Genomic DNA, 27,560 nt, shown 5'->3' on the forward strand with positions numbered 1-27,560 from the left:
AATGTCAGGACCAAGAATCATTCAGGGTTAACAACACAGGAGAAAACAGTTGATGTAACTGTCCCTGAGACAGTTAAATAAAGGTGTTTGTTTTATATGTTTCTGTGATAAATTCATGTTTAATTTAGTTCATTTATTTGTTGGAAAGTGTTAAACATGTCTTAGATAAGATAATAAAAAGGATAACATTAATTAAAAACTTAAAATGAACTTAAAACTTAAAATACGTGATTACAAAATAAGCACTTTGTTAAAGCTGTAAAGTTTGTTTGAGGTAGAGTTTGTAATTGTCTCATGACCAGAGTTTAGCTGAGAGCACAACCATGGCATTGTAGGTCAGAACTAACATGGGTACAGAGCTACAGATGCAATGATATGCTGAAAGCGTTGCTGCTGAGTGTAGTTCACACCTTCTTACACATACTGATGTCGCAGAGTTTTGCTCAAATGGTCTGATCACATCATTACAAACGTGTGTGTTCAGTATTGAGTTGCTGTGTGTGAAAGGTGACAGCTGTGTTGGAGTTGTGTTCACATTTTTCCAGTGCAAGTGTGAAATGTATTTAGTGACTGAGTTTCAATTCAATTTTATTTATATAGCGCCAAATCACAACAACAGTCGCCTCAATGCGCTTTATATTGTACCGTAGATCGTACAATAATAGATACAGAGAAAAACCCAACAATCACATGACCCCCTATGAGCAAGCACTTTGGCGAGAGTGGGGAGGAAAAACTCCCTTTTAACAGGAAGAAACCTCCGGTAGAACCAGGCTCAAGGAGGGGCGGCCATCTGCTGCGACCAGTTGGGGTGAGAGAAGGAAGACAGGATAGAAGACATGCTGTGGAAGAGAGACAGAGATTAATAACAGGTATGATTCAATGCAGAGAGGTCTATTAACACATAGTGAGTAAGAAAGGTGACTGGAAAGGAAAAACCCAGTGCATCATGGGAATCCCCGGCAGCCTACGTCTATTGCAGCATAACTAAGGGAGGATTCAGGGTCACCTGGTCCAGCCCTAACTATATGCTTTAGCAAAAAGGAAAGTTTTAAGCCTAATCTTGAAAGTAGAGATAGTGTTTGTCTCCCAAATCCAAACTGGAAGCTGGTTCCACAGAAGAGGGGCCTGAAAACTGAAGGCTCTCCCTCCCATTCTAATTTTAAATACTCTCGGAACAACAAGTAAGTCTGCAGTGCGAGAGCAAAGTGCTCTAATAGGGTGATATGGTACTACAAGGTCATTAAGATAAGATGTGATCTGATTATTTAAGACCTTGTATGTGAGGAGCAGGATTTTGAATTCAATTCTGGATTTAACAGGAAGCCAATGAAGGGAAGCCAATACAGGAGAAATATGCTCTCTCTTTCTAGTCCTTGTCAGTACTCTTGCTGCAGCATTTTGGATTAGTTGAAGGCTTTTCAGCGAGTTTTTTGGACATCCTGATAATAATGAATTACACTAGTCCAGCCTGGAAGTAATAAATGCATGAACTAGTTTTTCAGCATCACACTGAGACAGGATATTTCTGATTTTACAGATGTTGCGCAAATGGAAGAAAGCAGTCTTACATGTTTGTATAATATGTGCATTGAAGGACATTGAACGGTTCAGAAATACTAATCCAGACCTCCGGCCCTTCACCGCTGAAGGCCTCCGTAAACACTCCAGCAACAACAAACGCCGCCGCTCGGCTAACCAATCCTTTCGCACGCTGTCTGTAACGTCACATCCCGTCAGCGCGCTGGGCTGGGTTAGTCCTCCATCTTGGCTAGCGTAGCGGCTAACGGTGAGGCTGCCGTAGAGGATGAGGAGACCCTGACTGAACCGAACCGGTACCGTGTCCCCGAGCCAGAAGCCACCACACGCCACCGGACAGGCTCCGCGTACGCGCACACCCGGTAGTGCCGGGCTGCTAGCAGCTAGCCGCCAGCAAAGAGGAACTGGTGCTCCGGTTCCGTTCGGGTCGATGCCGGTTACAGAAAGCCGGACAAGAAGCCGAGACGAGCCAAGCCGGGACAGATAACCCGCCCGGCGTGCAGCCAGGACCGGGGCCGGTGATGCTGCGTGGGAACCTGCTTAGGTAAACTCAGGCTGACGTCACGCAGGTGTTCCGGAGCGGAGCGGGGGCTTCATGACCGAAACTAACGACCCTGGCTCACTGTGACCCTGGAACATGTCCGCCAGGACCCCGCTGCCCACCGTGAACGAGCGGGACCCCGAGCACGTGAGTGCGCGTATGTTTTTCGTTTGGAAAAGTTAGACAACAACAAACAAACAGATCAGTGAGTTACTTAGTTTCTAGTTCAGTTTCTATTTAATAAAACTGTTTGTTTACTGATAAATGTAAATAACATACTCGTGACTGCAGAAATCTGACCGCTGACCTTTGACCACTGCTAATATTACCTATATATGGTTTGCATCACGGGGTTACCTGAAGCTCAGACTTCATCATTAAATAGGTGAACATCCTCCTGAGTGAGCAGCTCCAGTGTTTCTAATGCCAAGAGACATAATAAAAACATCCCAATAAAGCGCAGATGTAGGTGCTGCGATGCGATATGGCAACCTTGCTTCTGTCAGTCTGCCCCAGGGCAGCTGTGGCTACAACTGTGGTTTGCCTGCACCAGTGAGTGAATGTGAGAGTGAACGAATAGTGGAATTGTAAAGCGTTTTGGGTGCCTAGAAAAGCGCTATAGAAATGCAATCCATTGTTATTATTGTTATTATTATTATTATCATCATCATCATGATCACTGATGTCATGTCAGTGAGCATGACGTTATGTCACTGGGCGCTGCGATGTCATGTTAGTGAGCGTTGATGTTATATCAGTGAGTACTGTGATGTTCTTTATTCTTCATCATTTTGACCTATGGTTTTGGGATATGTCCACAATCCACTGCTACCAGGTGCTTGCTGGATAAAAGGGTTGGAACATGAACAGATACTTTGAGCTGGGACCATGCTCCATGCTGACTGTGTGTTTATTTCCCAGCATGCCTCGGTGGACGACGGGCGCAGCGAGGTGCCATCCCGCTCTGTCCGTTCCGCCCGCTGTAAAAACTCGTCGGCGTCTGGCACAGACGAGTCACCGCATGTGGGAAACTACCGGCTGCTGAAAACCATCGGGAAGGGAAACTTTGCCAAAGTGAAGCTGGCTCGACATATCCCAACAGGATGGGAGGTGAGATGAGTCCCGGGGACTGCTGGGAAATATCCCAGACCCCCTACAGAGCACTGATCACCTGTGTGTGTCTGACAGGTCGCCATCAAGATCATCGATAAGACCCAGCTGAACCCCAGCAGCCTGCAGAAGGTGAGCACTGTCACCTGACAGGAAGTAATGTGCTCACAAGTGTCGCAGCAGAAATTACACTGAAATGGTTCAAATTATTATTATTTAGAAAGAGTCAGGCTGAAGCAGAGAACGGTGTTTTTAGGTTTACCTGAGCAGGAAACATGAAAACACTCATCTGGAGCTGGTTTACTGACTCGCTGCTGAAGTTCAAGGAAAAACGTGTTTTTAATATGTGATTCTGCCATCAAATCTCAGCCTGTGCTTTGTGCAGACTACCAAACCTGTGGTCACAGATCATACATGCGTCCTTAGTCTGAGCTCACCGCTCAGAATTCACCCTAAAAAAATAAAGCTAGACTAACGTCTGACAGTAGCCCGACTCTGTGTTCTTAATGGCGCAGGGAGCTGACGTTCATCATAATTCACATCAAGATGATGACCTTTCACCTGGATGTTTTCAGGCTGGTCTGAAACAGTCAGGTGTTATAGGTGAGTTGACCTGATGTACCTTCAGTTGCAAGTGTCTGCGTGCTGCTGGGATGATTTTAATCAGGAATGGTTTTTACAGGAGCCGTGCTGAGGCATTGATGTGATTTTTAACGTTATAATTATTGATCATTGTTCCGTAATCACACAGCTCACTTTGAAAGAAATGGTTAGAGCGCTGCGTCATCTCTCACACGCAGCTGACCTCTGAAAGACAGGAACTTTGTTTCGTACCAAACTGTTCCCATCGTTCTTGATGACGTCTGTGATTCATCCTGGCGTTCCTGACGCTGTCTGTTTCCTGTCTGTGTCTCAGCTCTACAGGGAGGTCCGAATAATGAAGATCTTAAATCACCCGAATATCGGTGAGTACCTCCTCACGTCATCACTGTGACCGACCAGAGTTGCTCAGATGCCATATTTGTAATTTTCCTGGGGTTAAACAGGTGAGGGGCAGAACCTCGTCACACGGCTGTTTCATATCACCTCGCTGCTTCTATCAGGTGGTTCATGACTTTGTTTTTCTTTGCTGCGATCAGTTTGGTTTCTGTTTCTGCTCTAAGAGCCTCAGTACAAGGGAAGTTCTCTGCACTGAGCCTGAGTTCAGTGCAGAGAACTCCCCTTGTACTTCATGGAAGTACAGCCTAATGGCTTCACGCAGGGTTCAGATAATGTAAGAGAGCGAGCTGAGCTCTCTTACATTATCTGAACCCTGTCTGTCTGTGTGTGTATACACATGTACGTGTTTGCAGTGAAGCTGTTCGAGGTGATTGAGACGGAGAAGACTCTGTACCTAGTGATGGAGTACGCCAGCGGAGGTTAGTTCTTCATATATTTTAAACCAATCAGAGGCTGGGACAGGTGTGACCTTTGAACCCTGTGTGTGTGTGTGTGTGTGTGTGTGTGTGTGTGTGTGTGTGTGTGTGTGTGTGTGTGTGTGTGTGTGTGTGCGCGTGTGTGTGCGCGCAGGTGAAGTATTCGACTACCTCGTAGCTCATGGTAGGATGAAGGAGAAGGAGGCCAGAGCTAAATTTAGACAGGTAACATGTACACATGCACACACTGCCGTTACCATGGTAACACATTGGCAGTACTATCCATCGCATAATACCCAAGTGTTTCAGGTCCGTGTGTGTCTCCACAGATTGTGTCTGCAGTCCAGTACTGCCATCAGAAGCACATCGTTCACCGAGACCTCAAGGTAACGCCCCGGGCGGTTATTCTGAAGCCCCACCTAAACTTTATATGAGAGGTCTGCAGGTGTGGAATCACCTTCACATCTGAAATTTAACGTTTTCAGGTGTTTTCGATTTCCTCTTCTGAAGTTATCAAACTGTATGTAAAAATGGAAGCAGCTCCCTAAAAGCTGCATTCTCTCTGATGTCTAGCATCGGGGGTGATTCTTCTGGTTGTGGAAAAGTGAGAAATTGAGCGTCCTGCTTGGTGATCCGTTTCCTGTCAGGTCCTGTTAAAGACGGATAAGAGCAGGAAGGAGGGAGGGTTCAGAGCGGGGCTAACATCGGACGCCCCTACAGTCATCGCATAAATTTAAAAACAGCAGGAGGATGAAAACGCTCGAGGCGTCAGACTAACTGCAGTATTTTTATTTTCTCTCTGGTTTTATTTTTCGTTTATTAGTGTAGGAATAGGTTAGCACTTAGCATTAGCTGCTCACCTATTTCCATGTTTTGATATACAGGCTACAGTCATGTACAGTGAGCCAACCACTCTGACTCTCCATGTTAGCTCCTACAACTGTATTACTACAGAGTGTAGTTACACACACACAAACACACACAGGCTGACTTTGAAGCATTGAGGTTTTCCTCTGTTTTAGAGAGCTGAATCCAGCTTATGTCTGCATTGTGCTTACTGTCACAATGCAGACTTCACTCCAGCTATAAACAGGCTTCCATGTGTTCCTAACAAATGGTCTCTGCTACTCTGCAGGCGGAGAACCTCCTCTTGGACGCCGACATGAACATAAAGATCGCAGACTTTGGATTCAGCAACGAGTTCACCGTTGGAGGAAAACTGGACACCTTCTGTGGGTCTCCTCCATATGCTGCACCTGAGCTCTTCCAGGTACGCACAAAGGTGTCTGTGGTGTGTGTGGTTTTCTGTGAAGCTGCAGAGTATAGAGTGTGTGTGTATTTGTGACGTATGCTTGTGCGTGTTTGTTTCAGGGTAAGAAGTATGACGGTCCAGAGGTGGATGTGTGGAGTCTCGGGGTGATCCTTTACACGCTGGTCAGTGGCTCTCTGCCGTTTGACGGGCAGAACCTGAAGGTGAGGAGCAGGGAGGTCTGAGGATGTCCTGCAGCATCAGGACATGACAGTGATTGGTGTGTGTGCAGGAGCTGAGGGAGCGCGTGCTGCGAGGGAAATATCGAATCCCCTTCTACATGTCGACGGACTGTGAGAACCTGCTGAAACGCTTCCTGGTGCTGAACCCGGGCAAGAGAGGAACACTGGAGGTGAACCACTACATCAGCAATATAATCAATACATCATCTGTACATAATCAATACATCATATATGCATAATTCAGTTCAATTCAGAGTGAAGGATAAACAGATGAAAACAAAAACATGAACTAAAAACCTATCGACTTGGACGAGGGTGCAGGAAGTAGGGCTGTGCGATATGACCAAAATCTCATATCCCGATATAAGAATTCTATCGTCCCAATAACGATATAAATCACAAAAATGTAACGTTTTCTGTAAATTCTGTGAATCTCGGGCAGCTCAATTTGCGTGAAGTGTTTCCAGCTGCGTGTCATGTAGCTGGAGTCGAGTGTTTTAACCGATGCATGAAACGATACATTTTTAGACACAAGTTGTAACGGCCACCGTTTTCTTTGTGAGTATTTATTACACGGCGTGCTGCGGGGAAAAGCCTGTTCTAACGTTTGAGTCTAAGGTCTATTTTTTAGCACCTGGCGGCTCTTTTTTACTTCTCATCCGTAAATAATCTGCTCTTTCACGTGATTCAGTTTATTTTGAAAAGTCTCAACAGGATCTTGAGCTTTATTGTGAAAGGTTTATGTGGAACATAAACAAGCGGACACGCGATGGTGTTACCGTCGTTGTTGCTAACCATAACGCATAAAAACAGGCGCTTGTCCGTCCGTAGTGTGGTTATATTAAATATAAGAGAAATAGCGAACTTTAAGAAATTAATATAGCCAAAACAGTGACCATCAAAACGATGAAAAAATATTGCCGTAAACAATTTATTTTGCGACACCACGAAACAAACGATTGTGTAAAATGAAACGATAGACGTTTTTATATCGTCATCCGATATATATCGTTATATCGAACAGCCCTAGCAGGAAGTGCACAACGCTGACTCGTTTCAGGTTTTTACTTTAAGTCTCTGAAGCCACCTGTGCATCTTTCATGTTTCAGTTCAATTAAATTTTATTTATACAGCGCCAAATCACAACAACAGTCGCCTCAAGGTGCTTGTAGACCCTACAATAATACATACAGAGAAAACCCAACAATCATATGACCCACAATGTGCAAGCACTTTGGTAACAGTGAGAAGGAAAACCCCCTTTTAACAGGAAGAAACCTCCGACAGAACCAGGCTCAGGGAGGGATGGGTGGAGGAAGACAGGACAAAGACATGCTGTGGAAAAGAGCCAGAGATTAATAACAAGTATGATTCCGTGCAGGGAATCAGCATATAGTTAGGGGTCCACCCCTAACTATATGCTTTAGCAAAAAGGAAAGTTTGAAACCTAATTTTAAAAGTAGAGATAGTGTCTGTGTCCTGAATCCCAACAGAAAGCTGGTTCCACTGAATAAGGGCCTGAAAACTGAAGGCTCTGCCTTCCATTCTACTTTTAAATACTCTAAGAGTAAGTGTGAGAGCAAAGTGCTCTAATGGGGTGACATGGTACTACAAGGTCATTAAGATAAGATGGGGCTTGATTATTCAAGACCTATGTGAGGAGCAGGATTTTAAATTCTGGATTTAACAGGGAGCCAATGAAGGGAAGCCATTATAGGAGAAATATGCTCTCTCTTTCTAGTCCCTGTCAGTACTCTTGCTGCAGCATTTTAAATCAACTGGAGGCTTTTCAAGGAGTCTTTAGGATATCCTGATAGTCTATACATCTCTGTCCTCTGTCATGTGCTGCTTAATGTTGAAGAATCTGTCTTGAGGTGCGACTCGGTATAGATAGAACGGCACCTTCCTGTGGTTCGTGTGCTTGTCAGAAACCTGATTACCTAATTATGCATTGGTGTCATGAGCTGCTGGTTACTGTGGCAGCTTGGTCTGTTTTCATGTTTCCACTCAGTTTGAACTGAACAACGCGCACAGCTGACTGAACTTTAGCTGATTACAGGAATCAGCTAATCGTGTGTGTGTGTGTGTGTGTGTGTGTGTGTGTGTGTGTGTGTGTGTGTGTGTGTGTGTGTGTGTGTGTGTGTGTGTGTGTGTGTGTGTGTGTGTGTGTTTCCCATTCTTACATATGATGAATGGTGTGTGTGTGATCACGGTTCCGTGAGCCTCCTTGAATGCTGGTTTGACACAGTTTGATCTTTAGCATCAGAAACATGATATCTGTAAAAATATTGGCTCCTTTGTTGCCATGAAATGTTTACTCTGTTGGTCCTGTGACATTAGCACAGAGTGAGATGACATCATTACACCACAGCTCAGGTCCCTCACACAGGACAACAATTACTGGGTCCTAGTCAATATAGCCATGATAAATAATCAGTACAGCAGTGATAGTGAGGGTACTAATTATGTAATTATCTGTTTATAATGACTAACCCTCACCGGGTAACACGTTACCTGAACGTTACGTTGTTTCTTTTATCAGCAAATCATGAAGGATCGGTGGATCAACAGCAGCTCTGATGAAGACGAGATGAAACCCTTCATCGAACCAGAGCTGAACATCAGAGACGAGCAGAGGATCGGTACACACACAGACACAGACGCACACACATAGACGCAGACAGACACACACTGACTGTCAGTATTGATCTGTCAGACCTGATGGTGGGGATGGGCTACTCCAGAGATGCAATCACTGATTCGCTCTCCAAGATGAAGTACGATGACATTACGGCCACCTACCTGCTGCTGGGACGCAAGACTGTGGAGGTAAGTGGTTACAGTGTTGACAGCAGGTAACGTTGGCAGGTGTAACAGGTGTAGCTGTGTCTGTGTTTCAGGTGGAGGCCAGCGACTCCTCCCTGCTCAAACCGCGGCCGTCTAGCAGCAGCCAGTCTCCGGCGCACGTCGCTGCCCCACGTAGCTCCTCCTCCAAACAAAGGCGATACAGCGACCAAGGTAAACGCCCACTCCTACACTGGGACCTGGCTCCAACCCATGGCACACTAACACCTCCTTCTTCCTCTCCTCCTCAGTGTGTTCTGTCATGGCTCCTCCCACCAGGAGTCAGGCCACCACGTCAGCAGAGTGTGAGGTGAAGCTGGAGGGCAGAAGTCAGAACACGAAGTCCAGTCCTGTGGAAACAGGAAGTCCTCTGCTGGGGAGCGCCAACAACCCCAATGTGGCCGATATCCCAGAGAGGAAGAAGAGCTTAGCTACACCCCCTGTAAGTGACACTGCAGCTTGCAGATGAGCTTTTGTTGTGCTTTTCAAAGCTCATTTCCACCTACTGCGTCTCAGTTATTGGTTGATTATTGTCTATGGTCTTCACACTTTTCATTGGCTGTGTGTCACAGGGCGGGTCCTCCAGCATGACGAGAAGGAACACGTACGTGTGCAGCTCTGCAGAACGCCATGCTGCGGTCCATAACGGCAGAGACGGCAGGTACAGTCGCCAGGTGAGTCATGCCTGCTGATCCATACGCTTTGTATCTAACTTTTGCCATCCTCCACGCAGCGCAGTGACCACGCCCCCCCAGCGATCAGGGGGTGGAGCTTCCACTCACAGCGTCAGCAGCGGAACAACTCCTCCCGACAGGCTTCATTTCCCTCGGGGGACAGCAAGTCGCAGCACATTTCACGGTGGTCAGCTCCGAGAGAGACGCACTGCCACCTACAATGGCCCCCCTGCTTCCCCCACCTTGTCACATGACGCTGCACCACTTGCCCAATCACGGGCCAGAGGCTCCACCAACCTCTTCTCCAAGCTCACCTCCAAATTCACACGCAGGTATGTAACAGCGAGGCATCATGGGAGGTTTACCGGGCAGCTGACAGGGGGCGCTGTAACGACCAGCACCAGACCCTCCAGTGTTTTCTTCTTCTGCTACAACCAACTCTGCTTTCTTCCTCCCTTGCTTCCTTCTGCCTTTCCTTCTTCCTTTCCTGCTGCATCCATGTCACCCTTTTGCTCTTGCTTCCTGTGTCCTTGCTGTCAGAGGGATCTCAGAGCTTGAGAGGAATGGCAGAGCTGAGGGCTCCAGGTGAGTCAGATGATGTCATCATCTCTTTATTGTGATTGGTTTGGAGTGTTGACGGTAAACACAGAGACTTTCCAATCAGAGAGCAGCATGTTTGTCAGCTGATACTCTTCTGTCCATCTGCAGCCGTAACATGTCGTCGGAGCAGAAAGAGGAGCCTGCGTCCCCCGCTGCTCCTCTGCTGAAGGATGCCAAGCCTCGCTCGCTGAGGTTCACGTGGAGCATGAAGACCACATCCTCTATGGAGCCACTAGACATGATGCGCGAGATCAGGAAAGTCCTTGATGCCAACAACTGCGACTACGAGCAGCCCGAGCACTTTCTGTTGCTCTGTGTCCATGGAGATGGCCACGCCGACAGTCTTGTCCAATGGGAGATGGAGGTGTGCAAGCTGCCCCGCCTCTCACTCAACGGTGTCCGCTTCAAACGGATTTCAGGAACGTCCATCGCCTTCAAGAACGTTGCTTCCAAGATCGCCAACGAGCTCAAACTGTAGCCGCGCAGGTACGTGCGACCTCATTGGCTACTCAGGGCTTGCAAAATCGCTAGCCCGACGTCCCGGGGCTAGCAATTTTTCCAGTCGGGCTACCAAAATCTATCTCTTCCCTGCCCGTCGGGCTATTGTAGGAAGGAAAAATATATGTCAATGCTTTTGCATTCTTTCGGAAATGTAGCTGGGTAATTATGTCATTGGCATCGATGAGCCACTGTCAATATGTGACATATTGAAATCGCGTTTGAATTTGCGCTTGTTTTTTGCTTTCACTTTGCAATCTCGCGAACTGTGTATAGAGAGCGACAGTACTGATTGGTGAGTGATGATAATTTGCGCACTATGCAAACAACGCGCGTTTCAACTTCTTATCTGGTGCGCATCTTTTATTTTGACAGTGAATGCGCACATGCGGACCACTTATGTGCACCCGTGTAAATAACATAATGTTCTGCCGGGTGTGTTGTTGGTTTTCTCTCGATTTCTGAGTCGACAAGTGCCTTTGTTACTGGGACCAGTCATTTTAAGAAAGGCCCCCATTAGAACCCATGAGAAATGCAAGAAATGCATTGCTCAGTCTGCAATATCTTTCCCAGAACAAACACCAATTGCAAATAACATACTAAAAATAAACCTGAAAAATCTGTTTAGAACAGCGTACTAAGAGGGAACTACCACTGGCAAAATTTAGCAGTCTTTGCAAACTTCAAAAAGCAAATGGCCTAGATCTTGGTTCCACTTGTCTCTTACCCGTGACTTCAGTGGAAATTTCAAATTCAGGATCTGACACAGACGGATTCATGTCCTACACAGTTCTTACAAGTTCATAGAAATTTCTGTTCAATTAGAACCAAGTATTTGAGTTGATGATTGTAATTTTTATACAATGTTGTAATTTGTTTTTCAACAATTTTTTGATTAATGTTTTGTTTCCTTTACAATATTATACTTTAATGTATAATATTGTAAGGGAAACAAAACATCAATCAAAAAATTGCTCTCTTTTTTATTCGGGCTACTTAAATTTATTTTGGGCTACCAAAAACTGAAGAGTCCCTGCCTGAAGGGCTACCAGGGATTTTGAAATTTTGAGAGCCCTGCTACTGATTACTGGATGCTGATGTCACAGGTTGCTCTGATGATGATGACCTCTTTCTATGCACAGGGTTTCCTGACATCCTGTCAACAGCAGGGTCAGCAGTTTGTCACTGCTCCGGATCAACAGACTTGACAGCTGCAAAGCATCCTGGGAAGACATAGGAACTGTACTGCTGTTTTATTTTTGAAAGAGCCTAGCCTGACCCCTGGAGCCTGGCAGAGAGGGCGGGGCTTGTGGACAGTTCAGTGTTTGTGAATGTAGATATTTTCATTAGTTTTGTACGTGTGAGCGGTCAGCTGGTTCACCTGTGTCTCATTAAACACCTTGAACGCAGCTCAACTTCCTGTGTGGCGTCTCTGTGGAGCTAGAGGAACCTAGAGGGGCCACACCCCTGTCTCACTGTAAGCTGAGATCACATGACAGGCCTGTGTCTCGATTTAAAGGAGCCTTTGTTTCCTGCTGGTTTCCAAAATAAAAGCTGCTGAAAACCCTAAGAGTAAGTCCAGTCCTGTGGAAACAGGAAACCCTGGGAGTGTTTCAAACGGGTGTTGGCGCTGATGGAGGCTGGTGGGCGGGTCAGGATTCATAGCCAGTTCATGGTCAGAGTGAACATTTTTCTTTAACTGAGATGGAAAGGTTCACATCCTGGTTAGAGCAACGCATGTCATGCACATCTATGTGACAGCGCAGCCACAGCTCTGACCTGTACGTCCAGGTGTGTCATGACATCTAGGTCACAGCTCACTTCCTGTAACCACAGGAAGCCCGCCTTGTGGTTTTTAGCCCACGTGATGTTCAGGGGGGCTTAAGGGGCGGGCGGAGCCAGATGAAGTCCAGATGTGCCTGCAGACTGAGCTCAGTCGTGTTTTCAGGTCGTTTTCGAGCACCTGGAGTTCACTGTTGGTCTCCATAGAAATGTGAATATAATCTCACCTGGATAACCTCAGCAGGAGTCGAAGATAACGGTACGTGCACGCTTTGTACGCACGACTGAGTTAAATAAAGATCCAGCTGTTGGGTGGTGCTGGGCGAGTGGGGGTGTTGTTATGCCGTACCACAGCGTACCTGTTACATCATCTCAAAGGTGGAATGTTACAGGTTAAAATCTCGGTTTGTGTTTGAAGTGCGTCTGAAACGAACTGCCACCGCTGCGTGATTAGCTGCATTAATCCTACCGACTGGGGCAGGAACACACATGCATTTCCTGCTTCAGTACCACTGGTCGGCTTGCGGTGAGGGGGTGGAGTCCTGTGACTCTGTGGAGGGTCAGCTGGATGTAGCTGGTGACCGTCAGAGAGATGGAGGTGCTGCTCAGGACTTAAAAGCAGATGCCAATCAGGGAGCAGATTAGGCATAAAGTGTGCGTGCAGGGTGAAAACTGTGAACTCAGACATGCACAGCAGATTCTTGCTTCACAAACACTGGAAGGGTTACAATGACAACAGGGTTACCCACACCCTGCTTACTGGGGGAAAAATACTGTGTGTATCTGACACGGGGGAGGGGATGTTATGGCGTGGGCTTTGGCGTCTCAGCAGTATGAAGTATAGAATAGAATAATCCTTTAATTGTCCCACAAGAGGAAATTTGTTTGTAACAGCAGCCAGAAAGACACATATACAACAAACAGTACACAGAACAGAAACATACACAATTTTTCTTTCATATTTACATCAAGGACAATGGTTACTATAAACAGAGTACTGTAAATTAAATCAAATTAACTACAGATAAGAGGCAAACCAGGTTGTAGTGCGAATCGGTTGATTAAATTATTGCAGTTACAGTGCAGATGTAAACATCTATGATTGTTGGGAGCAGTTTTGATTGTACAGTCTGGCAGCTGCAGGGAGAAAGGACCTGCGGAAACGCTCCTTCATGCATCTAGGACAGGGGTGTCGAACTCCAGGCCTCGAGGGCCGGTGTCCTGCAGGTTTTAGATATTATCCTGTTTCAACACACCTGAATCAAATGATCCAGCAGTGAGCCTGTGCTGTCCTGTAATTTAGCCATTTGAATCAGCTGTGTTGGATTAAGGACACATCTAAAACGTGCAGGACAACGGCCTTCGAAGCCTGGAGTTCGACACCTGTAATCTAGGATGCAGCAGTCTGTCACCGAAGGAGCTCTGCAGTTCAGCAACATTTACATGCATGGGGTGGGAGACTCTGTCCATCAGAGATGTTATTTTGGCCAGAGTCCTTCTGTCTCCAACCACCTGCACTGGGTCCAGGGTGCATCCCAGAACAGAGCTGGCCGGTACAGAGCGGGGTACAGAGCGGGGTACAGAGCTGTACTCTCTCACACTGAGCTCCACAGAGCAGATGATGGTGAGCAAAGCAAACTGTAGCAGCAGCCCAAGAAATGAGATTTTCATAAAGTCAGTGAGCTGATCTCAGGCCAGCGGAGCAGCTTTTCACTGATTAAATCCAAACAGGAGCAAAGAGCCTCAAACCAGCAGCAGCTGAAACACAGCATGTGGTCCTCAGGAACTCACTGAGTGCAGAGGATTTTCATCCAAGTATTGAAAACTTTACATTAAAGTGTTTATATTTAAAACGTGTTGTCTGTCCAGTTACTTTAGAGCCTGTAAAAGTAGAGAACTGAGTGTAAAAAATAAAAAAATAAAAATTTCTGAACAGTTGGTGCAAAACTTTATTAAAGCTGAGAGTCTGAAGTTCACTTACAGACGAGACGGCAGAGTGAAGGCCTTACCTTTACTCCAGGGAGAAAACGGTTCCTTCATCAAGTCCAAAATTCCTCCATCCGCACAGTCACACACCTCCTGACACCATCAGGAATGCCCAGCTGATTAGTGGGTGTAACAAAGGTCCCCACGACTCCAAGGGTGGTGTCAATGTGGCGAGTCTTATTTTTTTTCACAATGTGCAACTCTGCTGTCCATCTCTTTGGGCCCCGAAGGCAAATATCACACTTTTCTACTCCCGGAGCTCTCAAAGCACTTTATACAGCATGTGAGGGCAAAGGCAGGAAGTGAACTGACAACACAGTAGAGCCCTCCACATTCCCAACCCACGACATCATGAGCCAGCTCTCAGGTTGGATCTCTCGCTGTGTCACCATCACTACGGACCCATACAGGTGGGGCAAAAAGGCCACTTTAAAGTCTTGAAGAAATGCTGGAAATATGAACATTTTAAGGTACACTACCTGTCAGTCAAAGAGGCCATGCCCCTGATAATAGAAACAGTGGATGTGTAAAAACATTCTCCCCTCGTGCAGCTGTTATGGGGCAAATTATTTTGGTATCAGGCTGTAAATATGTTTAGCACGGGAGTCTCTGAGGTCTGATTCAATGCTGCCTCTGCTGAATGCTAGAGGAACTGCAGGTTTAGAACTTCAGCTTCATGCTTAAGCAGAGGTTAGCTTGGCCTAAACTTGAACCATTGTTGTATTTAATGTTGAATAAAAGCCACGGGAGGTCAGGGGATCTGAGGAGAAGCTGCCCAGGTGTACGTACTGCAGCGTCAGCCACACGTTGCACAACCCGAGGTTACACTTTGGGTTTCTTGTAGAACATTCAGCTGGACTCTAACCAGGATTCAGCTCTCAAGGTTAGGAGCACATTTGGAGATTAAAACCTCTCCACTCTGTTTAAATAAGGGCACAGGAAGTCAGAGGAGGCTCACCAAGAACAAGAAGCTGCCTTCAGTCGTTCTAGGTCTGTTACTGTTTCCTGATCACAGATACTCCTCCTGTGGTACACAGCGATGTTAAACGAGGGGAATTCATGACACAGACTTTACATATAGCTTCAGGTTATTTTAAAGAATGAATCCATCCAGAATAGTCAGAACAGACAATGTTTCTTTAATGAGCTATAAAGTGGTTTAATGTGATGCCCTGAGTCTCGTCCTTCAGCTGAAAATGCCCTCTGACTTTTTACAGAGATGGAAAAACCTGTAGAGGAGCAGCTGCTGCACATGTTGCGGGAATTGGATGAGGAGGATCTACGATATTTCCAGTGGATCCTGCAGAATGTGCCTGTAGCTAGTTTCCAGGCCAGAAAAAAGATCCGTCTGGAGAAAGCAGACATAATGGGAACAGTGGAATTGATGTTCCACACGTATGCTTCCAAAGATGCTGTGAGGGTGACAAGAATAATAATGAAGAAGATCAAGAAGAATAAAGGTCAGTGAGAGGAAGGAGAAACGTATCTGGACCACTGATCATTGATCAATGGCCATGAGTACCATTAACAGAGTTGGGGAATGGCTGCAATCACAGCATTGTAACATGGTGTCTTACACCTACCAGGCCAGTCATTTTCCAATGATGTGAGAATGTACACATTCTCTGCTGGTTTGAGCGGGGAATCAAGGAGGCCATTTACATGAAAAGGGAAAGACTATCTCTGAATCGAGGAGGGGGCCTAAGGGTACTGAACTGAAATGAATTAGGCGATACCTGAACCCTACAGAGGTTGCACAGGTAGTCCAACTCCTCCAATGGTGTGAATCTTTCTGGCCAAAAGATTCATGAGGGCGTCCTGAGGGCCAGGCTTCCTCTAGTGGGTTTGTGGGGCCTTATTGGGATTTTCCATAGAATACCAGATTTGGTAGATCCACCACTGGCACCCTGTGTTTCTCATGGATTAGGGCAAGTTCACCCTTAGCACATGTGACAGACTTGAAAGGGTCTGTAGAAAAAGGAGAGTATTATGCGCCATCATTAAGACACATACAATGGCACATACAATTCAAGACACATATACAAACCTCCATCTGAAGTGATAATTCCAATTATTGGACTTTCACTACACACACACAGCCAGTTGCTGTTTACAAGCAGCTGAACATCTGCTTTCATTAAAACCAGAAAGGAAGTGACGAGGTCAGAGTGCATGTTTGTGAAGTCTCCGTTAATAAGAGTCTGGTATTTGGCCTCTTTTCTTTAATTACAGCTTGTGCACTACGTCATTAATAACACTGTGTAGATATACGGAGGTATCACTTATATTACCTTTCAGGCTTTCAGCATATAAACTGGAGCATCAGGCTAAAAACACCTCTTTAATAGCTAAACATAAACAGATCTTTATTATGTGCATAGCCCTAAATCACTACAACTGTCAATCCAGAGTGTCAACAAATGTTGTTGACACTTTTTTAAACATGGGTAACACCGTTTGAATAATCAGCGCTGTTAAAGATTTACAATGAGCAGGCTACAATAAACATGCTTACAATTTGAAAGGATCACAGGATGTTGTGGGGCAAAAAACAGTCACAACGCTGAGCATTGACGAAATCTTTCTGCAGGGTATCTGATACACATTTACCTGCAAAGACATGGGCATGCTCCGTTTCACAAACTAACATGGCAACAGTAAATAAAGTGGCCTCCACGTTCAGACCTCCATCTTGTCCACATCAGTCTATGTTCACATAATAGAACCAAATACTTGTCATATACTTGGAGTAACAAACATCAGAGAATTAGAACTGAATAATAAACATCAGGACACCAGTGTGGGACACACATGAACAAGCTCACCCACCCGGTCATGGAACATTTGCATCTAACCTAATTTAAAGAACTGATTTCTGCTAGCTAGCTTCATAGATAAAAATAAAACGGGTCTCTTTTACATAACAATGAAAATGCACCAGCATACACTGAGAAGCTCATACTTCCCTTGTTACGGTGACTTCCTTAAGTTTATCTAGTGGAACAACAGCCAGCCACCTCTCCCATGTGTCCTCACTCTCCTCCAGATTCTCCTCTCTGTGGCCCAAAACACCTCACCTAGGGGGAAGTCCAGGAGGCATCCTAGTTAGAGGCCTGAACCACCCCAACCAAGGACCAGTAGTGGCTCTACTCTGAGTTTCTCCCAAAGGACCATCAAACACCCTCAGAGGAAACCAATTTCGGCCGCTTGTATCCATAATCTTATTCTCATGCTCAGAAAACTGGTTCATGCATTTATTACTACGAGGCTGGAGTATTGTAATTCATTATTATCAGGCTGTCTAAAAGTTTCTGAAAAGCCTTAAGTTGATCCCAAAGACAGCTGGCTTACTTGTTGTTCCTAGAGTATTAAACCCATTAAAACTAATGGGAGTGTGGACGCTCGTGTCGGTTTTAGGTCATACTATCTCTTCAAACTTTAGAGTAACTCTTATACCAACTAAGAGTCCAACGGTTCCTGAAAGCATCCGCTCTGTGCTTTTTCAGTAATATTATGATTGTTACGGTAATCCCAGGCATGACGCCACATTCAAATCTTGGTAAATAACACAGAAAAAAGAAGCCAAATGAAATGTCTGTTTTCCATAGAGCTCCATTAAACACTCACGGTCTTCTCTTAACCAAACTTCATCTTTGTGGGGCTGCTGCAACCTAGGATTACCGTAATGACCCTAATGTCACTGAAATGCTGCACCTGACAGCAGTGACAGGTTACGCTTTAGAGGGTTAAAAGAAAATGGGAGGCAGAGCCTTCGGGTTTGTTGTCTAAGGTGATTGTTGTGATTTGGCAATATAAAAATAAAACTGAATTCTCTCGATCACTAGCCACAGGTCGTTACCATAGGTGAGGTTACGTACGTAGATAAACCAGAAAATCAACAGTTTCACTTTTACGCTTAGCTCTTTCTATACTACCATAGACTGGAGCAGCATCTGCAATGATGCAGATACTGCAATCCATCTCTTAATCTTGTGCTCCTGTCACATTAACAAAACCCCAAGATACTTAAACTCCTCCTCTTAAGGTAGCAACTTGTCCCTGACCTGGAGTGGGCGTTCCAAGTGTTAATCCTTTATATTCATCAATCAACAAAATGCAGTGAATGAACAAAAGAGAAATCTAAATAAAAACAATATTTGGTATGACCACCTTTGCCTTCTTCTAGGTATACTTGCACACAGTTTTTGAAACATCTTGGAGAACTAGCCACAGATCTTCTGTGGATGTAGGTTTCCTCACATCCTTCTGTGTCTTCATGAATCCCAGATACACTCGATGATGTTGAGATTGATTGATCCCTCGGGATAATTTATTTATCTGAGGGAAATTGTTTTAAAGACTGCCAGACGATATGGCACCATCATGAGCACCAATGTTCCCCCTAAGCTGCGCGTGTGCACAATCGCACAGAAAATCTGCGTTGTGCACAAAAAAAAATCTAACCTGAGTTGAAATTAAAATAAATACGTTAAAAATCATTCTGTTTTGCAGTGTGAGTCAGTAAGTGACCGGTGACTGGCTACTCCAACCAATGATGCGATTCACATTTATATATACGCAGCTAATCAACGTCAATGACAGGCTATGACAGCGTCCTTATGGGCAGACACCGGTGTTTTAGCTAGCAAAGCGGCGTGGCTGATGTGGAGTGAAGCCACATCAGCACTCGAAAGCACTCTCTACCTGTGAGCAAAAACAAAACCAAAAAACCCCCCACCCTTTCCTATTGGTGGAAAAATGTACCATGTCAACCAATCAAAAAATTATATGGCAACATGGCATTTAGTTTTTTAGCAAGGAGGGAAGTTTTAGGAGTGACAGCGGCGTTTTAAGATGTGTGAGATTCGCGACATTTAGCGTGTTTGGAGTCTAAAATGAGTGTGTTGTCTTGTGTAGTTAGTGTGTAGTGTAGTTAATAGTTTTGTTGTGTGTGTCAAAACAATGAGGCGACTGCTGAATGTTACAGGTGTTAACAGGAGTGATATATCTCCTGTTGTCAGACCTACAGGTATCAGGCTTGTGATGTTCTCTTTTATCTCATAGTCGACAGAAATTACTTTTTGGAGAGGCACAAATAATTTGTGTGGCATTAAATTTGATGCAGAAAACCTGATTGTTCTGTAAATAGTTTGAAATGTTTATTTAGAAAAACCGCCTTGGCTGCATTTTTAGGTAAATAGCTGCAAAAAACTTTGTTGTTTGCAAAACTCAGTTACTTTGTTTGAAGTAGTAACTATGTAATTAATTGCCCAACATTGGTCATTATATACTGTATTTTGCAGACAGAGAGTTACAGGACTCTCTCCCAGAACACGGACTCATACTCATAATGCAAGTCAGAGCTTTATTTTTTTTATTTTTTAAAAAAGAACAGTAAGTTGTGTTTTCAAAATTCGAGTTCAAGTTATTTTTACTTCCAATAGTGTTTACATACACAGGTCATGAACAAGTTTTTTTTTTTTAAATTTTCATTGTAAGTGGGCTAAAGCAGTCAATTAAAAGTAGTGTAACATAAATGTAAATGCTGTAATTTGATTTTTTTTTTTTTTTTTTTTTTTTTGTGTGTGTCCCATTTGGAGCTTTAGCCATCAGAATTGTTGTCTTAAGGCCAAGAAAGATGCCAAGCGGATTTATTTTACCAAGTGGATCATCATGGCCTTGCCATATTTGATTGACCTTTATTATAATTATGTATTTATTTTATTTTCGGTTGCTACAAACGGGACAGACATGACTTGGGGATAGGACAGGGAGAAAGAATGAAAGAAAGAGAGGGAGAGAAAGAAAAACAGAGGGGAGAAGAGACGGTGAGAAAGGGGAGAAGAAAGAAAGAAAAACAAACAAAACACCTGGATCACCTGTATGGAGAAAAAAAAACAGAAGAGAAAGCAAACAAAAAAAGAGCAACATAATAAATACAGCACCATCACAATAAACTAGCTAGCAGTAGATAACAGAAGATACTAAATATTAAACGCTATTGTGCAGCACTCAAGATAGACAGCGCACAATGTGCTTTGAGGCAGCAGCCAAGAAAGGTGTAGTCCGCGTCTGTGAACACCCGTGTGTACACCTGTGTGGATCAGCATGCTTGTATTCCAAAGGTTTCTCCATGTAACGATCTGCTAGGGAGTGTGGGGAGCCATAGCCCCGTCCCCCAGGGCATGAAGCAGGTATGGAGGAGATCCAGGCCCCAGACATCCAGAGGCCCCAGAGTACGAGGACCCGAGGAGGACCACTAAAAAGGGGGGGAACCGTGCCACCCTCCTGGGAAGAGCTGAGTAGCGCCCCAAACGAGAGGTCACCCAGCAGCTACGGAGCAGAGGCCAGAGGGGGTTGCAGTGGCGTGCCCGCAGGCTCTGCCGGCAGCCAGCTGTGCCAGAGAGGACCGAGCTTCAGGCCCAGAGGCCTGAGGGCACCCCACCCCCCGGAAGGGGCCCAGCCGGGCCACAGGCGCCAGGCCCCGCCAATCGGCCACTAGGAGTGAGCCGGTACATACATGAGTGCCCAGCCCCAGTCGACAAGAACCACCAACACACCAACGTCTGAGGGCATCAGCCACCGGCAGGGAGTGTGGTGAGGGGAGATAGGCCTCCGTACTTTGGAGGGCCTGAGATGTACCCAGAGAGGTTGAGTCTAAGACCCCACCTGACATATAGACACAGACGAACAGGCGCACGCGGACACAAACGTGCATTCCCACCCCCATATACACAACCAAATACTCGGCACTCACCCAACGTGTAGACAGACACAAATAGACACTGCACAGACAGTCACACTCCCCAAACATACTCTATATCCCAGGTCCGGGTAACCCCGCCCCCAGAGGGGCAAGCCGCACCTAGACCCAGGAGATGTAACCCTTCTCTCTGGGGTGGAGGCAAGCGGACCACCTCCTTATCTGCAGTAGCAGGGAGGCCCCGCATCCCAGACCCCAATCTGATGGCCAGCACCTCCTCCCAGCCCCCCAGCCCTGACGGCTAACAGAACCGGGGTGAGTGAAGACCCCAAACCTCCCTACGCCCGCTCATATGTAGTGTTGCTGTGTGCTGTTCTAAAGTACATTTAAAACACAGGAGAGCATGGCTCCTCCTGAAAACCCTTAGTGTCTATATGCATTTAAAATTGAGGGTAGGGCACCAGCGCCAGAGGTGGGTTGGAAAACACCGACCATCCTCTGGATGTTGTAAAACGTGCCCACCCCCAAGGCCCTATATGTATGTGTTATGTGAGAGAGTGAGTAATGTGGATGTCTAGGTTGCAGAATAAAATTGAGGCACAGGCGGCCAGAAGGGGACAGAGGGGACAGTGCCTTCCCTGCACCCTGGTGACATACCTGCACCCCAAGTCCTGTGTGTGTGGGTGGGTGTGGTAGAGCGGGAATAGGGAGGCAGCTGAGGATGGGGAGGGAAGAAAGGGAGGGGCAAGTGTGCCCCTCCCTGGGGCCAGCTCCCCCGCTGACCCCAGTAGGAACCCCCACACTCTGGAACCCACCAGGGCAAGGGGGCCCAGGCCCATCCAGACCGGGGCCCGCAGCAGCAGTACCGCCCAGCCCCACAGAGTCCGGGGCAGCCCACCCGACTCCACCCCAGAGAAAACTGCACCCACCCCATCATCCAATCATCTCCCAAACTACACAAGACAATAGACACCCAGGTTGAGTTCATTCTCTACCTCTCCTATATCTCTCCCCCACCTGCAGAGTGAGCTCCTGTAGAGAGGAGACCACCTGCAATGATATATCAACCTCCCCACCAGTTAGAGAGCCCCCTAGTTGGGCCGATGCACCAGAGGTCCCCTGCACTGGGGCTGAGCCCCCCTGCACCCACCTACCCACAGCTCTGGCAACACAACAGCCAGGATCCAAGCCCCCAAGGCCCAGCCAGCACCCCAGACTGGGGGCGGAGCACCCCCAGACCCCCAAGCCTCCACGCCCATCCCGGACCCACCCATGGGCAGCCAGACTACCAGGCCAGTAACCAACATCCGCCAGCACAAACCCTCCCCCATCTCCGCTGTACGTAGCCACAAGGAAAACACCATCTAAGAGCCACCAGAGCCCCTAACCAGGTCATGGCCACATCCCCCGGGTTAGGCCCTCCAGGGAAAACATTCCTAGGGACTCCCCAGACGCCCTGAGGCCTTCCCTACCCCCATATCAACCACAATAGCGAAGGCAGGACCAAACCATGACCCCCCACCCCCACTAGGTGATGAAGCCGATCAAAGGAGCCCAAAGGGATTGATCAAATGTGATGGCAGAGGCTGTATCAAGACTAATGTGATCTATTAGATGGTTTTTATATTGGTTAGAATTAAGATTATTTTTATTTTTCCAGTTAATGAGGACCATTTTCTTGGCAATGCATAGGGCCGTAAAAACAATGTGGGCTGTGTTTATTTCTGCAGTGACCTCATCCAAGTTGCCCAGCAAGCATACTAAAGGGGAGGCTGGAATCTTACATTTCAGACACTTTGATAAGTCTTCACATATCTCACGCCAAAACTTCTGAACTGGTGGACAGAACCAAAGAGCTTGGATGTAATTGTCCGGTGTATTTGCTGTGCAGTGTGAGCAGTTGTTGGAAGGCATATAGCCCATCTTGAACATCCTATGACCAGTATAGTGCACTCTATGTAATATTTTGTATTGTATTAATTGCAAACTGGGATTTCTGATCCATTGAAAGGTTTTTAAGCATATCTGAGACCAAAGGTTTTGGTCTAAGCTGATCGATAAATCTGCTTCCCATTTTGCAATAGGAAGGGATATTGATTCATCTATTTTAGAAAGTGTTCTGTATATTTTAGACAATAATTTGGGGGGGGGGGGGGGGGTTTAGACTAAAAAATTGTACCACACTTGGTCGTGTTTGTAATTCAGCTTCACTGGGATTAAATTTCTTTTTTACTAAGGATTTAATTTGTTGATATTCCAAAAATCGTTTCTTGTTGATCCCATATTGTGTAACTAGTCTGTCAAGTGAAATAAAGTCTGTTCCTTCCAATATATGTTCCAAGTATTTAATTCATTTGCAACTCCAATCTGGAAAGTTTATCATATTATTGTTTTGTAATATGTCCGGATTGTTCCAGATAGGTGTACGTTTGCATAGGATTAATGAAGACTCTGTCATTTTTAGAAACTCCCACCATGCTGTCAGAGAAGAGCTGATGTTGATGCTTTTAAAGCATTCATGTCGTTTAATGTTTGAGCTGATAAATGGTAGGTCTGAAATTTCTAGGTTATTACATAGTGCCTGTTCTACATCTATCCAAGGTTTGTCTAAGAGGGTGTGTTTAAACCATCTAGAGATGAACTGAAGCCTGTTGGCTAAAAAATAGTGATTAAAGTTAGGCAGATCTAATCCTCCTTTATCCTTGGTCTTTTGTAGTGTTTTTAAGCTGATACATGGGGGTTAGGGGTGCAACGATACACAAAATTCACGGTTCGGTTCGGTTCGATACTTTGGTGTCATGGTTCGATATTTTTTCGATACAAAAAAAATGTTCATGCCTTTTTAATTTGTCATTTATTAAAATTATAAATATATATTTTAACTCAAAAGTACAGTTTTTAAATTTAACCCTAACCCTTGTGCGTGTTTTTTATTTTGACAGCGAATGCGCACCTGCGGACCACTTATGTGCAGCCCTGGTTATTTAGCTCGTCATATTGCAGCCACAGAAATTATTTTGTCCATGAAACCATAAAGCTGCACTTTCTTTTTGCCTTATAGTCTGATTTGTCATAACTTCTCCGTTTTGCGGTAAGCTTTTCTTTGGCTGTCACTTCTTCACCCTGACCTGTCTTATTTGGCTCAGCAGAACTGAAATATATATCCTGCTGCTTTTACACATGCACTCACATAAGCTCAGCGATTCTCTGCGCGATGTTAAAGTTCATTCGATTTGGGTAAGAGAAGAAAGCAGGCTGAGTCCGGGGTAGGTGTCAAAAATAGTGATCTTTATTTTACACACTTTGCGCAGTCAGTGTGGGAAGACAATTTGCAATACAATCCTTCCGCGAATGGACCGTCCCGCATCCTTATATTGCCATGATGACATCACAGTTAGATCTTTACTGGAAATGATAACAATTCCCCACCTCTCAAAAAGTTCTCCTTATATGGACATCAACTGCTACTTTTAGAGAAAAACAAGTGTGTATTATATTGTGCATTTTGTGAAAGTATATCTATCAGAAAAACTGTCCTCAGACAACCCTCCTATTTTACTCAGTGTGTGTGTGAACGTGCGTGTCTTACATAAGGGTGTGCATGTTGTTACAGGCCTGAGTACGTGCCGAACTGCCTGTACACAGGCCTGGGTCCAACAGGACCCACCGGTCCGAGCGGTTAACTGCTTAAGCAAATAGAAAGAATAATACAGAACAGCAATGGACTGACTAGAGTACTGATAATCTGTGTGCATTAATATTTGCTCAGAGTAACATAGATGTGATTCAAAGATTATTCTGTCAACTGATTCAACAATGGTAAATGATTAATCAATGATAATTCTGATTATAACTGTGGTCATAAGAATACAAAATAAAATATCTCCTGGGCACAGCGATCAACCTCTCACATGTTTAAGCTTGCTGCAGGAGATTTCACTTGTCATGTTTGCATAGTAAGCTAACGATTAATAAGAAGATGTCAGAGGAATTGGTGCACAAATTATCATCACTCACAGATCAGTGCTGTCGCTCTCTATACACAGTTCGCACGATTGCAAAGTGAAAGCAAAAAAACAAGCGCAAATTCAAACGCGATTTCAATATGTCACATATTGACAGTGGCTCACCGATGCCAATGACATAATTACCCAGCTACATTTCTGAAAGAATGCAAAAGCATTGACATATATTTTTCCTTCCTACAATAGCCCGACGGGCAGGGAAGAGATAGATTTTGGTAGCCCGACTGAAAAAATCGCTAGCCCCAGGACGTCGGGCTAGCGATATTGCAAGCCCTGTATCTGATTGAGGAATCACTCATCTTTGGAAAAGAGAGTTTATTACAGAGAAATGTCTCTTTCCAAAATAAAAGCTATACTATCCGCTTCTTCTGGGCTATATTCTCAGCAGCATAAGGAGAATCATGAGCTAACAGCTGTCTAAATGACTTGGCTAAAGTTAGTAGCATGCTTGTTGTTTTTGTGTAATGGGTAAAGATTTCCATCTAGCCAGATCGCCTTCTACTGTCTTTAAAAGTGGGATGTGGTTTAATGTAGTTAATTCTGAAAGCTTAGGAGAGACATTAATACCTAAATATTTTATATTTCCAGATTGCAGTGGGGAAGGAGAAGAATTATGGAAGGAGCAATTAATCAGAAGAACTGTAGATTTTGACCAGTTAATTGAATAATCTGAGACACTTGAGAAAGAATTTATCAATGCAATTACCCCAGAGAGATTGGTTTGTGAATTTTGGAGAAAAAGTAACACATCATCCACATAAAGGCTGATTTTATGTTCTACATTCTTACATTTTATGCCCTTAATTGTTGTAGCCTGTCTAATTGCTGCTGCTAGTGGCTCAATAAAAATTGCAAACAGTGAAGGGGAGAGTGGGCATCCCTGTCTGGTGCCCCTCAGGAGAGAGAAGCTGGAGGATGTTTGGTCATTTGTTCTGACACAAGCTGTTGGGGAGTTATATAATATTTTTAACCAGTTTATGAAAGAGGATCCAAAACCAAATTTGTGTAAAGTTGCAAATAGAAATTTCCAGTTAACTCTGTCAAATGCTTTTTCCGCATCTAAAGAAAATATTATGGTTTCAATGTTTTTACTGCATGAGTAGTCTATTAAATTAAGTAATCTACGTGTATTTGTTGATGAGTGCCTACCTTTTATGAAACCAGTTTGGTCAGGATGAATTAAAAGGGGGTTATTTTCTCTAATCTTTTTGAGAGAGCTTTGCAGATTATTTTAAGGTCTAGATTAATAAGGGATATTGGACGATAGCTTGAGGGAAATACAGGGTCTTTCCCTGGTTTTAGTAAGAGACTGATATTTGCAGAGTTCATATTTGGTGGTAGTCTACCATTTTCTTTGATTTCCTGCAACATCCTGTGAAAAACTGGTGCCAGAATCGTCCAGAATTCTTTATAAAAATCTGTTGGAAAACCGTCTGCACCTGGAGCCTTATTATTGGGCATACTTATCAGAGCTTCCTGGAGTTCACCTGGCGTTAGTGGCGAATCCAGTGCCATTCCTTGGGTGTCTAATAATTTTGGAAGAGTTATGTTGTCGAGAAATTGATCAATTTCATTTTTAGATGGGTTTATTTGTTGTGTATATAAAGTTTCATAGAAATCACTAAAAAATTTGTTTATTTTCTTAAGATCATATATTATATTCCCAGATAAATCTTTAACAGCACATATAGTTGTTTTTTCTTTATTGATTTTTAACTGGTTAGCAAGAAATTTTCCGGATTTGTTACCGTGTTCATAATTTTGCACGCAAAGTCTTTGTACTAAGAATTTAGTCTTTTTATTAATAATTTCATTTAATTCTAGTTTTGTCTTACGTATTTTGTTTAATATTTCTTGATCTTGGTGTGACACATAGGCTTTTTCTAAGAATTTGATGTTTTTTTCTATTTCCTGAATATTTTTGTTTTCTTCTTTCTTCTTATGTGATGAGAAAGAGAATATTTTACCTCTAATCACGGCTTTCCGTGCTGATGCTGTTCCAGGAATGTCATTAAAGCCTAAATATAAAGTCCATTCTTTTTTAAAGTATTTGATAAACTCTTCATCTTTAAGTAGTGATGTATTAAATCTCCAGTTTTTACTTGGTGTAGTATTATTCTTCTGTATTAGTGTTAAAGATACAGGAGCATGATTGCTGACAGCTATAGGATGAATCTCAGTGTCTGAAATGTTACTCAGCAGTGAGCTGCTGACCAGACAATAATCCAGACGAGAGTAAGAGTGATGAACATGTGAGAAGAAAGAATATTCCTTACTGTTGGGGTGAAGGGAGCGCCATGCATCACAAAGACCAAAGTCGCTCATATACTGTTTGATTATATTTGTGGACTG

The 27,560-nt window shown here is 44.6% G+C and overlaps 1 protein-coding gene and 1 long non-coding RNA gene across 6 annotated transcripts; one reads left to right on the top strand and one right to left on the bottom strand.

Moving 5' to 3' along the window:
• Positions 1-571: 571 nt before the first annotated feature.
• LOC145420353 (uncharacterized) lies at positions 572-2,182 on the bottom strand. The gene is made up of 2 exons (XR_013901657.1): positions 1,572-2,182; positions 572-842 (listed from the first exon to the last, which is right to left on the bottom strand). It is a non-coding gene; the product is annotated as an uncharacterized LOC145420353 (long non-coding RNA).
• Positions 2,086-27,309, top strand: LOC113037475 (MAP/microtubule affinity-regulating kinase 3-like). 5 transcript variants are annotated; one of them, XM_080289498.1, is made up of 20 exons: positions 2,086-2,227; positions 3,002-3,190; positions 3,269-3,322; positions 4,107-4,155; positions 4,237-4,293; positions 4,543-4,608; positions 4,760-4,830; positions 4,935-4,991; positions 5,741-5,875; positions 5,977-6,078; positions 6,147-6,266; positions 8,639-8,738; positions 8,813-8,925; positions 8,997-9,114; positions 9,192-9,382; positions 9,513-9,601; positions 9,674-9,946; positions 10,155-10,199; positions 10,323-10,700; positions 25,797-27,309. In XM_080289498.1, the coding sequence occupies exons 1-19, from the start codon at positions 2,177-2,179 to the stop codon at positions 10,690-10,692; spliced, it is 2,250 nt and encodes a 749-aa protein (XP_080145624.1). In that variant the 5' UTR covers positions 2,086-2,176; the 3' UTR covers positions 10,693-10,700; positions 25,797-27,309. The 5 variants fall into 5 exon arrangements, with proteins under 5 accessions (XP_080145624.1, XP_026050376.1, XP_026050377.1 ...); XM_026194591.2 differs by lacking the exon at positions 25,797-27,309 and adding an exon at positions 11,855-12,121; XM_026194592.2 differs by lacking the exons at positions 10,155-10,199; positions 25,797-27,309 and adding an exon at positions 11,855-12,121.
• Positions 27,310-27,560: the final 251 nt, after the last annotated feature.

The sequence above is a fragment of the Astatotilapia calliptera genome, chromosome 15 (genome assembly GCF_964374335.1).
Source record: "Astatotilapia calliptera chromosome 15, fAstCal68.1, whole genome shotgun sequence".
Classification (NCBI taxonomy): domain Eukaryota; kingdom Metazoa; phylum Chordata; class Actinopteri; order Cichliformes; family Cichlidae; genus Astatotilapia; species Astatotilapia calliptera.